The 17,686-nt window shown below is 46.1% G+C and overlaps 2 protein-coding genes across 3 annotated transcripts in view; both read left to right on the top strand.

Moving 5' to 3' along the window:
* The window catches only part of LOC140721546 (NACHT, LRR and PYD domains-containing protein 3-like), an 817,640-nt gene that overhangs the window by 675,171 nt on the left and 124,783 nt on the right, over window positions 1-17,686 (top strand). The window lies entirely within an intron of this gene.
* The window catches only part of LOC140721566 (NACHT, LRR and PYD domains-containing protein 3-like), a 51,404-nt gene that overhangs the window by 7,806 nt on the left and 25,912 nt on the right, over window positions 1-17,686 (top strand). For both annotated transcript variants that reach the window (XM_073036392.1, XM_073036391.1), the window contains exons 2-3: window positions 1,991-2,153; window positions 14,866-14,960. In XM_073036392.1, the coding sequence (XP_072892493.1) occupies window positions 14,951-14,960 (10 nt within the window). In that variant the 5' untranslated portion in view covers window positions 1,991-2,153; window positions 14,866-14,950. The remainder of the gene's footprint in view (window positions 1-1,990; window positions 2,154-14,865; window positions 14,961-17,686) is intronic.

The raw sequence follows: 17,686 nt of genomic DNA, 5'->3' as shown, positions 1-17,686 counted from the left end.
CAATGAAGCAGACGTCTCCGGGGGCTGGATATTGGTAGCGTGAATCTCTCAGTGTGAGATGTGGAAAAAATGTGCGAGGCTCTCGGTGCGGGCTGTGACCCTCTGAGGTTGGATCCTGGGATACCACACATGTTTTGACCCAGATAAAATGAACCGGGGATCAAGTTGTCCGGTTTTATGAGATGTTGAGCGAGTATTCCTGTTCTGTGCTCAGATGTTTGGTTCTGAATTTCCCTTGAAAGCGAAGCAGAGAATGAGTTCCCATTCCATCCCTCACAGGGAGAGGTTGTGATTAAATACGCTGTTTAGTGTTTGCACCAGTAGAAATAGCCCGGGGTTTCAGAAATCAATTCACATTTGGAAATTCCTCTTCACTGTCACCTGTCTATCTGCCAGTGGGAGTCAAAGGGAAACTCAAGATGCTGAAGATAGAACAGAACATGGAACAGAACATCACAGGAACAGGCCCCTTCGGCCACAATGGTGTGCCAAACCAGCTGAAAAGTATATCAACACCCACCCCAAAAATCTCCTACCTGCACAATGTCCATATCCTCTCAATCTTCCTCACACACATCTATCTAAACGTCTCTTAAAAGCCTCCGATGTATTTGATTCCCCCACCATAACAGACAGCGCATTCCAGGCATCCACACCTCTCTGAGTAAAACAACTTACCCTCACATTTCCATTGCATTTACTCGCTCACACCTTCATTGCATGGCCTCTGATATTAGACATTTCTAACCAGCGAAAAGATGCTCCCTGTCTACTCTGTCAATGTCTTTCATAATCTTATAAACCTCTATAGATCTTCCCTCAGTCCCTACCGCTCCATGGAGAGCACCCCAAGATTTTCCACTAAAAACTGGATGAATCCATTCTGACGAAAGGTTAGGAAACTGAATCGCTATCTTTTTTCCTCTCCCCACAGCAATTCCTTACCTGCTGAGCATTTCTTGTGATTCCAGTTTCTCTTTATTACATTCACCCTGGAACATTTTATATCCTCTGTGAATGGAACAGGGCACCTGCGCTCGTTTTGTGAGAGTTAATAGAAGAGTAAAGAAACCAGATTTTTCCCAGTACATTATCCTTGTACCAAATGTCCTGTTTTTCACGGAAATGTATTCAGTACAGTTGTTGCTAACAAGGTTCACAAAATAAGCTGAGGAATCATAAGCTTTATGCGTGTGGAGCAGTGATGGCCCTGGGCCTGTGTTCAGTGCAGTTCACAGGGATAGTGTTCGGGGGGGGGGGGTGGGTAGATAGGGCGGGAGTGATTATTTACACTAACTGAATAGCAACAAGTCTGGATGCAGTGAGAATGGACAGGGTGTCTTGATTAGACGGAGAGTCTGGGATCTGAGAGTGCTGCCTCAGAAATAAAGAAGCTTCACTTAAAAACTGAGCTGAGAGAAATTTCTTCAGCCAAAGGTTGGGGGAATGTGAAGTTTGATGTCACAGAGGGTGGTGGAGGCTATCGTTGGGTATATTCACATTTTGGGTTGCTAAATAGGTTGAGTGTTATAGCAGGGAAGCGAGAATAAGGTGTTGAAAATAAAATCTTCCATGAATGATTGAGCAGCAGACTAGAATGACCGAGTCATCCAATTCTACTCCGATGTATTATGACTTGTATCTTATACTATGACTGAGCGATGACTTCATTGTATCCCATCACAAACAAGAGAAAATCGGCAGACGCTGGAAATCCAAGCAACACACACAAAATGCTGGAAGAACTCAGCAGGCCAGGCAGCGTCTATGGAAGAGAGCAGCGTCGACATACAGATGCTGCCTGGCCTGATGAGTTCCTCCAGCATTTTGTGTGTGTTCTTTTGCATCCCATGTCAGGCTTTGAAAAGTGTGAGGGACAGTTACAGATTTCTTCACTCGGATCATGATATATGCGTTCAATATTTAAATTTCAGTTTAATGCTTTGTTCTCATTTGTATTAGTAACATACTCTATTCTCTCTGGTTAAAGTTAGACCTGCGGTGAGAGGTTTATTGGAAGAAAAGCCAACGACTGGAAGTAAACCACAACTGAAGATGAGGGAACAGCAACAATTGAACCAGTCCGAGGACTGAGAGCATCAACTGGAGAGAAACCTTCATTGATTCCATTGATTCAGTCAGGAGGAAGTTTGGTGAGTCTCATTTACTCAAACACTGGTCTTTTAGACATTACAGTTCTGTACCAAGGAAGGTAGGAAATAGTTGGAGCGGAACTGTATAAATGTGGAAGTGCCAGTTATGCCAGTTGCAATCACTCCAGATCTGCTAATTGCTGTCAGCATCAGCTCTGTGAGGCCACGCACATTCCTCATATTGTTTGCTCAATTCAAACATCACTTCTGATGTTTCCTTGCTTGTCTGTGTTATGTCATAATAATTTCAAAACGCGGTGAGAATTTCCTCCCTTTATAAGACGCCGCAACTGCTTCCTGCTGTAGTGATTGCAGAAATGTTGAATTAACATGAACCACAGCAACATGTCATTGACTCCTCTGTCTATTGCAAGCTGCAATGATATACTTGCCCTGGAGTATATCGTCGTGCAAGCCTCTGCTAAGAGCAAACCCTCTTGAAGCCAAATGTCCCACCACCACATTTCATTCAGACCTAACTAGCAAATGCCAACCAATAATGTACATTTACGTAGCCTGGCGTCATCAAGTATCTTTCTACCAATAAATTGTCAGACCTGTGAATCTGTGATCAAGCAGAAACAGGTTTCGTAATGTTCCTGTTTGACCCTGTACCAAAGGCATGGGTTATATCTGTACTTGAGATGAACGGATGTTTTTGCAGCCAGGACTGCTGGAGCTGCCGGAGTCGGTTTAAACTCAGTCATTTCGGGATGGGAAGCAGCGTGTTGGATCAGATGATGAAGGAGATGATATTCAGTTAGATACAATGCTCAGAGGGACGGTGGGAGGTTTGGCTGTGGACAGGGCATCATGTAGTGAAAAGCAGCAACAGATCCACCCCCAACCCCGTCACTCCCTCTCTCACCCTCCTGTTTTTCTTGCTGGTGTTAATCGCGGGAGTCAGCAACTCTTTGTACCCACGGGCCAGTGAAATTAAAGCCTTTGATTCCATTCAAAGCCTAGTTTCTTTATAAAGAGTGGGGTTGAATTGTTTTCGAAATGAACATCGGGGAATGCGTAAAAAAAAATTAAATCAGATCAGTAGCAATTTCGGAGGGCTGAGTGGTCCACTTATGCATTCGGTGTGTTGTTTAGAAAAGTTCTAACAGTTTAATTAGTATAAGCCAATATAACAGCCGGATATTAATGTTATTGTGGAACTGAAAAGAAAATCTACATTGATAACTACATACATGGAGATTTGTGTGTTAATGCTGTACCCCAGCGGGTTGCGGATCGACCATGACTCACTCGGTGAAATGGCCAGCACGGTACGGGACCGAGGGACGCGCTTACTGACTCTACAGTCTCCCCATCTACCGCGCGAACGAGCTCACCGCCCCGCCCACTGCCCACGCGCATCCTCTCGCGGAGCTTCGTCACCCTCGCGCTCCCGGGCTGACGTTGAGACGATTTGAGCATGCTGTGCGTGCCCGGTATCTGTCGCGGTGACGTGAATTTCACTTATCCCTGATTGGTGACAGCAAATAACCATCTAGCATATCAACCAATGGGGATGTGGGCTTCGTCATTTACGAGTTCCCTCCGTAGATCCCGCCACGTGTTTCCTAACCCGACTCCCGGAAAAGATCCAACAAGCCCGTTTCTTTAATGTCACTCTTCCTCAACAAGGAGTTGGCGGAGCTGTAAGGTTGACGGATTGAAGTGGGAAAACTGGGGTTTATCTCCTCTGAAGTAACCAGGACGAATAAGGCTTCAAGTCAAGTCAAGTCACTTTTATTGTTATTTCGACCATAACTGCTGGTACAGTACATAGTAAAAATGAGACAACGTTTTTCAGGACCATGGTGTTACATGACACAGTACAAAAACGAAACTGAAATACGTAAAAACAACGCAGTGAAAGCTGCACTAGACTACAGACCTACACAGGGCTGTGTAAAGTGCACAAAAACAGTACAGGCATCACAATAAATAATAAACAGGCTAAATAGGGCAAGGTGTCAGTCCAGGCCCTGGGTATTGAGGAGTCTGATAGCTTGGGAGAAGAAACTGTTGCATAGTCTGGTCGTGAGAGCCCGAATGCTTCGGAACCTTTTCCCAGACGGCAGGAGGGAGATGAGATTGTATGACGGGTGCATGGGGTCCTTCATAATGCTGTTTCCTTTGCGGATACAGCGTGTAGTGGAAATGTCCGTGATGGCAGGAAGAGAGACCCCGATGATCTTCTCAGCTGACCTCACTATCCGCTGCATGATCTTGCGATCCCAGATGGTGCAATTATCCGAACCTGGCAGTGATGCAGCTGCTCAGGATGCTCTCAATACAACCCCTGTAGAATGTGATGAGGATTGGGGGTGGGAGATGGACTTTCCTCTGCCTTCGCAGAAAGTAGCGACGCTGCTGGGCATTCTTTGCTATGAAGCTGGTGTTGAGGGACCAGGTGAGATTCTCCGTCAGGTGAACACCAAAAAAGTTGGTGCTCATAACGATCTCTACCGAGGAGTCGTCGATGTTCAGTGGGGAGTGGTCGCTCCGTGCCCTCCTGAAGTCAACAACCATCTCTTTTGTTTTGTTCATATTCAGAGACAGGTTGTTGGCTCTGCACCAGTCCGTTAGCCGCTGCACCTCCTCTCTGTATGCTGACTCGTCGTTCTTGCTGATGAAACCCACCACGATCGTGTTATCGGCGAACTTGATGATGTTGTTCGAGCTATCTGTTGCAGCACAGTCGTGAGTCAGCAGAGTGAACAGCAGTGGACTGAGCACGCAGCCCCGGGGAGCCCCTGTGCTCAGTGTGATGGTTTTGGAGATGCCATTCCCGATCCGGACTGACAGAGGCCTCCCAGTCAGGAAGTCTAGGATCCAGTTGCAGAGGGAGGTGTTCAGGCCCAGTAGGCTCAGCTTTCCAATCAGTTTCTGAGGGATGATTGTGTTGAGTGCTGAACTTAAGTCTATGAACAGCATTCGAACGTATGTGTCTTTTTTGTCCAGGTGGGTTAGGGCCAGGTGGATGGTGGTGGCAACAGCAGGCCCAGTGAGGGGGCAGCAGGGTCTTGATATGCCTCATGACGAGCCTCTGGAAACACTTCATGATGATGGATATGAGTGCAACGGGACGGTAGTCATTTATGCAGGAAACTGAAGACTTCTTCGGCACGGGGACGATGTTGGCGGCCTTGAAGCACGTTGGAACGGTGGCCCTGCTCAGGGAGATGTTGAAGATGTCAGTGAGAACATCTGCTAGCTGGTCTACACATCCTCTGAGCACTCTACCAGGGATGTCGTCTGGTCCAGCAGCCTTCCGTGGGTTGACCCTGCAAAGGGATCTTCTCACATCGGCCACGGTGGGACACAGCATCTGGTCGTTTGTAGGAGGGGTGGACTTCCTCGCCGCCTCGTCATTTTCCTCCTCAAACTGGGCGTATTCAGCGCATCTGGGAGGGAGGCATCACTTGCACAGTCAGGTGATGTTGTCCTGTAAATGGTGATGTCCTGGATGCCCTTCCACATGCGCCGCATGCCGCCGCTGTCATGGAAGTGGCTTTGGATTCGCTGGGCGTGTGCACGCTTTGCCACTCTGATGGCTCGCGTCAGTTTGTCCCTTGCTGTTGTTAGGGCTGCATTGTCGCCTGATCTGAAGGCGGAGTCGCGGGACCTCAGCAGCGCACTCACCTCCGCGGTCATCCATGGCTTTTGGTTGGCACGTATAGTGATGGTCTTGGACAGAGTAACATCATCACTGCACTTGCTGATGTAGCTGGTCACTGATGCTGTGTACTCCTCTAAGTTGATAGAGTCGCCATCGGTTGCAGCCTCCCTGAACATGTGCCAGTCAGTGTGCTCAAAGCAGTCTTGAAGAGCAGAGATGGCTCCTGCTGGCCAGGTTTTCACCTGCTTCTGAACTGGTCTGAAGCGCCTGACGAGCGGTCTGTATGCTGGGATTAGCATAACAGAGATGTGGTCTGAGTATCCGAGGAGGGGGTGGGTCTCTGCCCGGTACGCGTCGGGGATGTTTGTGTAAACCCGGTCCAACACGTTCTCCCCGCTTGTTGCAAAGTCCACATACTGATGGAATTTGGGATGCACTGACTTATGGTTCGCGTGGTTGAAATCACGGGCGACAATAAACAGACCATCAGGGTGTGCGTTCTGCAGATCGCTAATAGCCTCGACCATTTCATAAGCGCCTCCTTAGCATTAGCGCTGGGGGGAATGTAGACACCGAATATAAGGACCCGGTGGCGGGCTTTTGTTTGAGGTGTCTGGGTTTAAACAACGGAGTGAACAGACCCACCTTGGACCTGCAGGCTGTCCCAGTGGGTGTTGTGGGGAGAGACCCTTGGAGCATGATTGCTCCCTGTCTGTATTAGGGACAAAATGCAACATTTACAAGTCTGATATTGACTGAATGAAAACATCTATATTTATCATGTATTTTGTTTATGATACAATCATTGTCCAATTTATGTTCAAGTTTAGTAACCCCGGCACATGCCTGATGTCACGTGTGGGATCCCCACACCGGGATCTGACGTCACTCTGCGCCCCCACATGCCTGATATCACGTGTGGGTTCCCCCTCACCAGGATCTGAAGTCACGTGTGCAGTTCCTTACGTCACACTGTCGTTGAGACGGTCGAACATTACCGGCTAAGGTGACAATTACCTGACCCACCAACCCCACCCCACAGTCAACAGAGGAGTTACACTCTTCACATAGGTGTGAAGCCATGTTTATCACTGGTTACACCCAATAGCGGAGGCAGAGCAGCTGAGAGGGCGTCACCACCGCTGCTTTCATATCCCGCTCTCGCATCGAACTCCCCGTCAATGCGGAACAAACCTTAAGTAAATGTCCTGCTTTTTGATTTATTTCCACTTCCCTCCGAGGGAAGTTGGGGCGTTTGTGAAGCGACTCCTGCAACCGGAGTCTGTTGTACTGCTGAGAGGTAGGAGGAGACCACTCGGTTCATCGGCTTGATGCCGGCCCAATGGGGAGGGATCTCGGCAGAAGGGCGAGTGTGAGGGATTTTACTGTGAGGATAAAGATGGTGTGACAGGGGGTGGACAGAGTCTGAGAGGATGTTTATTTCAGTGGTGGATCCAGGAGCAGGATAGGGGAAGGAGCCCATTAACAGTGGGGAAGGGACAGGAGGGGCTCATCTGTGGAAATGTCTGAGCCCACAGTGGTGTCGAGCAGAGGGATTCATCACTTTGCGGGTCAATCACTGGCAGACTGTTGAGCTGCAAGTGGGGCCAATGGTCTGGGTAAAGTGGTATAGAGTGGTGTTGGGGGGCAAGGATGGAACAATGTTGGGTCTGATTGAATGACAGGATAGACTGGACGGGCTGAATGGCCTACTCCTGTTCATGCTGTCTGTGTATTTAAAGAAAAGAATAACCACATCCTTCTTGGGCGTGCAGGATGTCCCAGTGAGTGTTGTAGGGACCGGTGCTTGGAGCCCAGTTGTTCCCAAACTGTGTCAACAACTTGGCTGAGGGACCAAATCAACATTTCCAAGTCAGCAAAAACAGTATTTATGACTATTGACACTATATATATATTTGTATGATGGTTATGACATAAAACTTGTATTTCTATATTGATAATGATACAGAATTGTATAATTTATGTTCCGTGTGTTATCTGAATGTATTTGCCTGTGATCCAGCCACAAATCAGTGGTTCTCTGTACCTGTACCTTCCCATACATGCGCACTTGACATAAATTCCACAGTTCGTGAGAAAACTCAGTGAGATTTGATTCGTGATGATTATCTTGGCACCTTTGTAGCTCAATTATAAAGAGATAGTACACATAAATGCAACACCCTTAACTGTGTCGATGAGCAGAGGGATCAAGGAGTCCCAAGTTCATCGCTCCCTCAAAGTGGTTACACAGATTGACAGGGTGGTTAAGAAGGCAAATGACATGCTTGCCTTTATTAGTCAAGATATAGCATTTACAATTCAGGAAATTATGTTGCAGATTCATGAACCGTGAGTTTGGCCACATCTGAAGTATTTCATACAGTTGTGGTTGTCTCATTCGAGGAAGGATGTCAATGGCCCTGGACAGGGCGCGAAGAGGTTCACCAGGATATTGCCTGGATTAGAAGGCATGAGCTGTAACGTGAGGCTGGACAAACTTCGGTTGTTTTATCTAGAGCTGCACAGACTGGGGTGAGACGATGGAGGCTCATAAGGTTATGAGATGCATAAATACAGTAGTTAGAGAATAACTCTTTACCCAGGGAAGAAATGTCTAAATCAATATGCATGCATTTAAAGTGAGAGGGGTAGTTTGAAAGGATATGTGAGGGGCAAGTGTTTTTTTTTCACACAGAGTGGTGGGTTGCTCGAATGTGCTGCCGTGTGTGATGGTAGCGGCAGATATATTGGGGACTTTTAAAAGATGTTTAGATAGACACATGAATGTGAGGGGAAATTGTGTAGGCAGAAGGGATTAGTTCAGTTGGCGATTTGATTAATTAAATAGTTTGAGCACAACATTGTTGTCCGAAGGGCTGTTCCTGTTGCACCGTTCTATGTTCTGTGTCCCTTGTCGAAAGGTTTCGGGGTTACGCAGGCAAAATAAAAGAGTGGAAACAACAGGTCAGCTGGAGCCCAATGTGGAAAATGTGAGATCACCCACTTCTGTAGGACAAACCGAAATCCTGAGTGTGATTAAATGGAGATGGACTGAGGCGCATTTGGTAGGGAGGAAGGTCCTGCTATTCTATCTCTGTCATTCTAGAATCTTTGTACAGTAATCTGTATTTTTAATTCAGTATCTGTGTATTGTTGGAGGACCATCAGTGATTATCCTTGATCCCTTCTCTCACCTCGTTCAATCTCCTTATCCCCACCACCTCATTCAACCTCTGTCCAGTCTGTATCCTATCACCTCAATGATACATATCAACCATCTTGTTCAACCTCTGTCCCGCCTGTATCCCACCACCTCAATCATATATATCAACCATCTTGTTCAACCTCTGTCCAGCCTGTTTCCCACCAGCTCAATGATATATATCAACCATCTTGTTCAACCTGTCCAGCCTGTATCCCACCAACTCAATGATATATATCAACCATCTTGTTCAACCTCTGTACGGCCTGTACCCCACCACCTCAATGATATATAATCATCCATCTTTTTCAACCTCTGTTCAGCCTGTACCCCACCACCTCAATGATATACATCAACCATCTTGTTCAACCTCTGTCCAGCCTGTATCCCACCAACTCAATGGTATATATCAAATGTCTTGTTCAATATCTGTCCAGCCTGTATCACAACAATGATTATACCAACAATCGCTCTTCTGTCGCTGTCTTCATTGTGAAGTATTTTGCCTTACTGAGTCATTTCTGAAATCGGTGTTTGTTACCTGGATTACCAGAGGATTTATTCAATACAGCACGTGGTAGGGTAATGACAGCCATTCCGATTTTAGTTTCAATGTTACCAAATGTCCACTGTGTTAATCTTTGTTAGGAGACTTGGAAGTAGATGTAACAGACTGATAGTGGGATGGGGAGGATGTTGTGAGCATTGACTGTATCGACTGCATTATCCCTCTGTTGAAATGAAGGCAAAACTAATGAATGTGGGCATTAAAGTTGTGCAGCTTCGTTCAGTCCATCACAAACATCTTGTAATCAGTCAATAGTTGCGCAACATTTCAAGTAAAAAGAGAAAACGCTGAGAGCATTCAGCAGATCGGGCAGCATCTTGGACAGTCCAGTTCTGACACTGGGTCTTCCACAGTTTCTCTTTCCTCAGATCCAATCTGATGTACCGTTTCCAGCACTTTACTTTCAATTTTATATTAAAAGCATTTTATTCCTGTTAGCCGGTAGGACATGTGATGATTGTGTTGTGTAATATCCCATTTTCTTAACTCCAGATGTGCCACCAGTTTTGATCCCATTGTGAGAACATTTATATCTCACAGGAGGCTGTACGAACCCATGTCCTTCTCTTATGCAGAGGTCACTGACACCCTCTCTCCATTCCCAATCTGTACTCGCAGCCCATGACGGTGATGGCTGTCTAGGGTAGAACCATAGAACAGTACGGCACAGTACAGGCTCTTCAGCCCTCTATGTTGTGCCGAACTATATAATCATTAAAAAAAAGTACTAAACCCAAACTACCCCATAACTCTCCATTTTTCTTTCATCCATGTGCCTGTCCAAGAGGATCTTAATTACCCCGAATGTTTTAGCCTCCACCACCATCCCTGGCAAGTCATTCCGGGCACTCACAAACCTCTGTGTAAAGAACTTACGCCTGATGTCCCCCCTAAACTTCCCTCCCTTAATTTTGTACCTATGCCCTCTGATATTTGCTATTGGTACCCTGGGAAACAAGTACTGACTATCCACCCTATCTATGCCTCTCATAATCTTGTAGACCTCTATCAAGTCCCCTCTCATTCTTCTACGCTCCAAAGAGAAAAGTCCCAGCTCTGCTAACGTTGCTTCATATGACATGTTCTCCAATCCAGGCAACATCCTGGTAAATCTCCTCTGTACCCTCTCCATAGCTTCCACATCCTTTCTATAATGAGGTGACCAGAATTGAACACAATACTCTAAGTGCGGTCTCACCAGAGATTTGTAGACTGAGACTTTGTAGGTTCTGGGACTCTGTAACAAACACAATGTTAACAGCAAGATTAGACAGTAATTAATTAATATGAAGAGAAAATTGTTGCTTCCTGACGTATCCTGTCAGATCCAATGGATCAGATCCTCCCTAGTTTACCACTTAATTTGCCCCATGTCCGTCCTCCTCGTCCAATAACTGCGTCCGATAACGCTCAATATCCCACCCTCCCTCTACTGTGCCAATCGCCCCAAATCTTTCCCAGCATTCAGCCCACATCCGCACACACAGACAGCACTTCTTCACGCAGGTCCACTCTCCCAGCAAGGGGACCCGCATCTAACTGATCCCACAATCCCGGCTCAGGCGCAAAACCGGGACTGAAAGACTGGAGAGCCCGGAGCCTCTGGCTGTTGGGAAGAACTCGAAACCGGACATTTCCCACTGCAAATCACCCTCTATTTACTCAAAGCTGAGATCAGCCCCTTCCTCACCGCCGCTCGTACAGGAGTCCCGCCGGCGTCAGCTGGAGTCGGCACTGCGCCTGCGCTCTGCAGGAGGTTCACTGCGGCACCATCCATGGCCGGAGGTCACTAGGTCAGAGCGTTTGGCTGTCCGGTTCTTTCACTGTGACACCGCGAACTCCACGTCAACTCCATCCAAACCACCCAGGGCGAACTTTAATGACCAACAAACCATAATTGCTCTTAGTGATCAGCGATCTGAATGATTCAGTCGCTTTTAGAGGAAGGGATACCTAAGGTCGACATTGTGGAAGTGTTTAGTTTCCCAGGAGACAAGACTGTGTACGGGAGGTGTTCTGTCACCTGATGCAATCTGTGTTTTCACTGCTGGCAATTCCAGTGAACATCAATAAAACTGTTGTTTATGAATCTTCTAAACAACAAGACTCTGCACTGACTGCAGCCACTCCATCCCAAAGCAGATCACCCTGGAGAGTCCTCCCCTCTGATGACGCATTGATCACATTGCGCATGCTCGCATTCCCGGATGGGCGGTGTTTTCCTTTCCATTCTTTGTTGAATAGGTTTCAGGGTCGGGAAAAGTCCTCCGGGCGGGGAGCCGGGGGATGGATCACTGACTGCGGGGTGAAGCCATATCATTCCCATCGGTGAGTATTGAGACCAGTCCCGAGTGAGGAGGTCTGATGCTGGGCAGTGAAACCCGTTATCTCAATCGAACTGGCGGCCTTCGACCCGCTTCCCGGACGGAACCTGCCGGGGTCAGTCCGAGTTGTGGGACCTTCATACCAAACCGCCTGGGATGAGCTAACGCTCAGCCCCTGTTATTCTGCTCCTCGGGAGGGGTGAGGATGAGGCGATGGTGCTGGGAACACACCCATCTTTCGAAAGTTTGGACAAGGCAGTGAGATCTACATCTATCACGTCCTTTCGTTGCAGGTGGGGAATATGTTTCTCCTGACTCCATTCCACTCTTCCAACCTGCCGAAATGCAGCCTGTGTTTCTGGGTATATTACCCATTTGTGTGAGAATTTAGTCTCTTCTATTTTTCTGAGTTACTCAAAAATGTGTGCACTTCAATTAAACCTCCCTCCCGAATTTCCAGTCTATCTGATATTTCCACACAATTAAAATAAGGATCCGGTTTATTGCCACGGGAGACCCTCCACCAGTCACAGGATCCTGTGTCCCCCTCTAATTTTACCGCAGATCTGCAGTATCTGCAGGTTTCATTTCAGCCCCGCCACCCCCTGCACTGATGGTGCAACAATCACTTTGCGCATGCTCACTGTTCCTGGATGGGCGGCAGTTTCCTTTCCATTCTGTGTTGGGATTGTCTGCGGGGTCGGGATTGGGAGAGGTCCCTCGCCCCTGGGGCAGTGAACTGGGGGAACATCACCAGCACAGGTTGAACTAAATGCAGCGTGAGGCAGGGTAAAAGGAGCCAATACAACTTCAATTTCATTATTATAGAATGTTGCCGCGTTACTCTTGCTCATAATGAAACTCACAGTACATGGTGTAGAGATTTGTTGTTTGCTTTTTTGGTTATCTTTGGTGAGCCACTGTTCAGTAACAGCCCAAGAAGGAGTGCTGCATGTTTTGTTTTTTTTAATTGTCTGATCACTGGCCCTCAGTGAAAGAGACAAGTGACGTCGTGAAAAGAGAATGAGTTGAGGAACTGGAGCTGCAGCTCGATGTCATTTGCCTCATACGGGACGCTGAGGAAGTTCAAAGTAAAAATTATCAGAGTACCTTTAAAACCACCATCCCCTTAAAACTATTCAGCAAACTCCAAGACCTGACCTCAATACATCCTTGTGCAATTGGATCCTGGATTTCCTCACTTGTCGACCCCACTCAGTTCAGATTGTCAAAAACATCTCCTCCACAATCTCCATCAGCACAGGAACACCACAGGGATGTGTACTTAGCCCCCTGTTCTACTCGCTTTACACCTGTGACTGTGTGGCTAAGTACAGCTCCAACACCATATATAAGTTTGCTGATGACGCCTCTGTTGTGCGCTCTATCAAAAGGGGTGGTGAATAATCATACAGGAGGGAGACTGAAAACCTGGCTGAGTGGAGTAATAACAACAACCTCAATATCAATAAGACCAAGAAACTGATTGTAGAATTCAGGAGAGGGAAGCCCGAGGTCCTTGAGCCAGTAATCATTGGAGAATCAGAGTTGGAGGGGGTCAGTAACTTTAAATTCTTGGGTCTCACTCTCCGCGGTCCTGTCCCAGACCCATCATATAAATATAATTGCGAAGACAGTACGACAGTGCCTCTACTTCCTCAGGAGTATGTAGAGATTCGGAATGTCATCAAAAACGTTGGCAAAGCTCTGCAGATGTGTGGTGTAAAGTCTGCTGATTGGCTGCATTACGGACTGGTCGGGGAACACCAATGCTTTTGAGCAGAAAATACTTCAAAAGGTACTGGATTTGGTCCAGTATGTCACGGGTAAAGGTCTCCCAAATATTGAGTTTATCTACATGAAATGTTGCCGTAGAACAACAGCATCCATCATCAAAGATCCTCACCGCCCAGCAATGCACTTTTCTCACCGCTGCCATCAGCTAGAAGGTACAGGAGCCTCAGGACACGCAACACCAGGTTCCAGAACAGTTACTATCCTACAAACATTTGTATGTGAATGTACAAGGCTTGACCAGTAAGTTCGCAGATGGCACAAAATTAGTGGATGGTGTTCACGGTGAAGATTATCGTAGCTTATAGGGGATCTAAATGGGCAGAGGAGTGGTAAATCGATTGAAAAATCAACTCGAGAAGCAATGGTTTCGTGTAGAGGCTGGTGATTATGTGGGGGGACCAGCCAGAGGAAGTGGATGAGGCAGCACAATTGTATAATTCCAGAAGCAGTTGGGATGTGTAGATGGAGTGAAGAGGCCAGGAGGGAAATGGGCCCATCACAGGAAATTACAACTGAATCTGCCTTCACTGGAGTATGTGGAATTATATTACAGACTCTAAACTCGTTTGTTTTTAAATTTTCAGGTCTCTTACAAATCAACCTCATCCAATCTCCCCAAGTCTTTACAATTCTACCATTTAATATTTCCCCAATCTATTTTCTAGATTTAAATCATCTTAACCAGCTTACTTTATTATCGTATCTGTTCTGAGCAGAGCAAATGTAAGCTGTCTGGATGTGTCAAGTTTCTCATCGTCAAAATTGTTTTCTGTCTCCTTTCTGCCCTGTCTTGAGAGCCTTTATCTTTGTGATAGTTGTGGGAGGAACCAGCCTTTTTCAAAGTACCTACCTCTATTCTCTCTGTGCCTGTGCTTCTATTTATGCAGCCCAGGATCCTTTATCCTTTTTAAACCACTTTGCAATTGGAGAGCTGTCCAGAGAGTAGTAGTTAACAATCACCTATACAACATAACCCTGTTATATTCTTGTTTCCACCCCCACGAGATCACTATTTTAAGGAATGTCCAAAAGAGTTTATTGTTTATAGAGTCTATTTTAAGGAGATTGACTGTTGATATTAACAGGGAATGTTTTGTCCCTAAGCCAACGGATGCTCTGATACAGGGGATGGCGATACTGTTATTTGCAAAGTACTGTAATCGTACTCTGTCTGACTCACATTCTGCTTGTTTGTAATTCAGGGTATCACCGGCAGGTGGAGCATTTCTTCACCGGGACCAAAGTGTGAACAAGACGACGACAATCAACAATACTGTCACAATCAGAATGGACAGAGGTATGAATTCAGAGATTGTGTGATAAACGAGCATTTCTGGTTTTGGAAGGGCAGCTATCAACTCCCTCCTGGTTTTCTGGGCTGCTGCGGAAAGGAGATGAGCGGAGTTTCCGAAATCTGTTTTCTGTAGCCGAGCCGAGAACATTGCCGGAGTTGTGAATGGCTGAGGATCAGATGACATCTCATTCTGGATAAATATGCGGTTTGCTTCAGTGTTTTAATACCCGAATCCATGGCTGGGCTGTGTACAAATGGTGAATGTGAGTTCTCAATATTTCCCTAATAAGGTGATCTGATACCTGGATTTAAAATTCCCAGGATCTCTGATGGAAAACCCGGATTGGCCAATGACCAAATGTCTCAGTCCCCAGCAGACATTGTGATGGTGCTCAACTCTGATTCCGGGGGTAATAAAACAGAGATTACAGCTGGGACACAGGTCCTTCGGTCCAGCTAATTAATGCTGATCCAAATGTCTTTTGTGCTTGCTCAATTTTCCCACAGCTTTTCCCAAATTTCCCTTATAGACTTCTTCTATCCTTTTCCCTGCCCACATCCTCTCTCTTTAAATTTATTTGTGTTTACTGCCTCCTCTGGCTGCATGTAATTTATACCCATCACCCGCCACGTGAACGAATGCCCCTTCGGTCCATTTTAAATTTCTTCCCTCAAGTCTTAGACTCCTCTACCCCGGGAAAAAGACTATGACCATCTACCTTATCTACGCCCCTGATTATTTTTATGTACGTGTGTAAGATGTTCAAGCTCCAATTATCCAGGGCAAACAGTCCCAGACGAACCACATAACAGAAAACCCAACATCCTAGTCCAGTGGCATACTGGTCATTCTCCACTAAATTCATTCCAGCTTAATCAAGTCCGTTCTATAGAACCAGAGCTCCAGAGCAGATAGTGGAGCGGGGTTGAAAATAAATAATGTTAAAAGTTTCTGCAAAGTCAGTAAGTGTCTTTGATGGTGGTAATGATCTTATGAGGTGTGTCTATTTCAATGCAAGGAGTATTGTGGCGAACGCCGACGAGCTGAGGGCCTGGATTGACACGTGGAATTACATTATAGCCATTAGTGAAACTTGGCTACAGGAGGGGCAAGACTGGCAGCTTAATGTTCCAGAGTTCCAATATTTCAAACGTGGTAGGGGCAGAGGAATGAAGGGTGGCGAGGTAGCATTGCTAGACAGGGAAAATGTTACACCAGTGTTCAGGCAGGACAGATTAGAGGGCTTGTCTACCGAAGCCATATGGGTGGAGGTGAGAAACAGGAAAGGAATGACCACATTAATGGGGTTGTATTATAGACCACCCAACATTCAGCGAGAATAGGAGGAGCAAATCTGCGGAGAGATAACAGACAACTGCAGGGAGACAAAAAGTTGTGATTGTAGGGGATTTTAATTTTCCACACATTGATTGGAACTCCCATGCTGTTAAAGGTCTAGATGGGTTAGAGTTTGTAAAATGTGTTCGGGAAAGTTTTCTAAATCAATATATAGATGTACCAACCAGGGAGGACGCAATATTTGATCTCCCATTAGGAATTGAGTTTGGGCAGGTGACGGAAGTGTGTGTAGGGGAACACTTTGGTTCCAGTGATCATAATACCATTAGTTTCAACTTGATGATGAATAAAGATCGATCAGGTCCTCGGGTTGAGGTTCTAAACTGGAAAAAGGCCAAATTTGAAGAAATGAGAAAGGATCTAATACGCGTGGATTGGGACAAGTTGCTCCCTGCAAGGATGTGACTGCTAAGTGGGAGGGCTTTGAGCGTGCAGAGTTTGTATGTTCCTGTCAGGATTAATGGCAAAGTGAATACGAATAAGGAACCTTGGTTCTCGATGAATATTGGAACTGTGAAAAAGAAGAAGAGAGAGATGTATGACAGGTATAGGCAACAAGGAGAAAATAAGGTGCTTGAGGAGTATAAAAAGTGCACAAAAATACTTAAGAAAGATATCAGCAGGGCTAAAAGAAGACAAGATGTTGCGTTGGCAGTCAAGGTGAAGGATAATCCAAAGAGCTTCTACAGGTATATAAAGAACATAAGCATAGTAAGGAATAAAACAGGTCCTCTTATAGATCGGAGTGGTCGGCTATGCATGGAACCAAAAGAAATAGGGGAGATCTTAAACATGGTTTTTGCATCTCTATTTACTAAGGAAACTGGCATTGAGTGAACGGAAATAAGGCAAACATGTAGTTAGGTCATGGAACCTATACAGATTGAAGAGGAGGAGGTGCTTGCTATCTTGAGGGAAATCAGAGAAGATAAATCCCCACGACCTGATAGGGTGTTCCATCGGATCTTGAACGAGACCAGTGTTGATATTGCAGGGGCCCTGGCAGATAAATTTAAAGTGTCGGTAACTACGGGTGAGGTGCTGGAGGATTGAAGGATAGCTCACGTTGTTCCATTGTTTAAAAAAGGATCTAAAAGAAATCCGAGAAATTACAGGTCGGTACGTTTGACGTCATATCTTTATTTAATTTCCCAGTATCACCGGACACCGTTGCATTAAGATCCCGTGGTCATCATTGAACTGCTGTGAATTAAGTGATTGGCATTACTGTGTCTATCCTGTTATTTTACTGGGAGTGAATGTCTTCAGTCACCGGCTTATCGGTATGGTCACCAAGCAGGATGTACGGTTCACAGTAACCAGCACAGTCCCACTCCAAATCTGGTCAGCCAGAGTCACGGCTCCATTG

Source organism: Hemitrygon akajei, unplaced genomic scaffold (assembly GCF_048418815.1).
Source record: "Hemitrygon akajei unplaced genomic scaffold, sHemAka1.3 Scf000057, whole genome shotgun sequence".
NCBI lineage: Eukaryota > Metazoa > Chordata > Chondrichthyes > Myliobatiformes > Dasyatidae > Hemitrygon > Hemitrygon akajei.
This window is presented reverse-complemented; position numbering and strand designations above follow the sequence as displayed.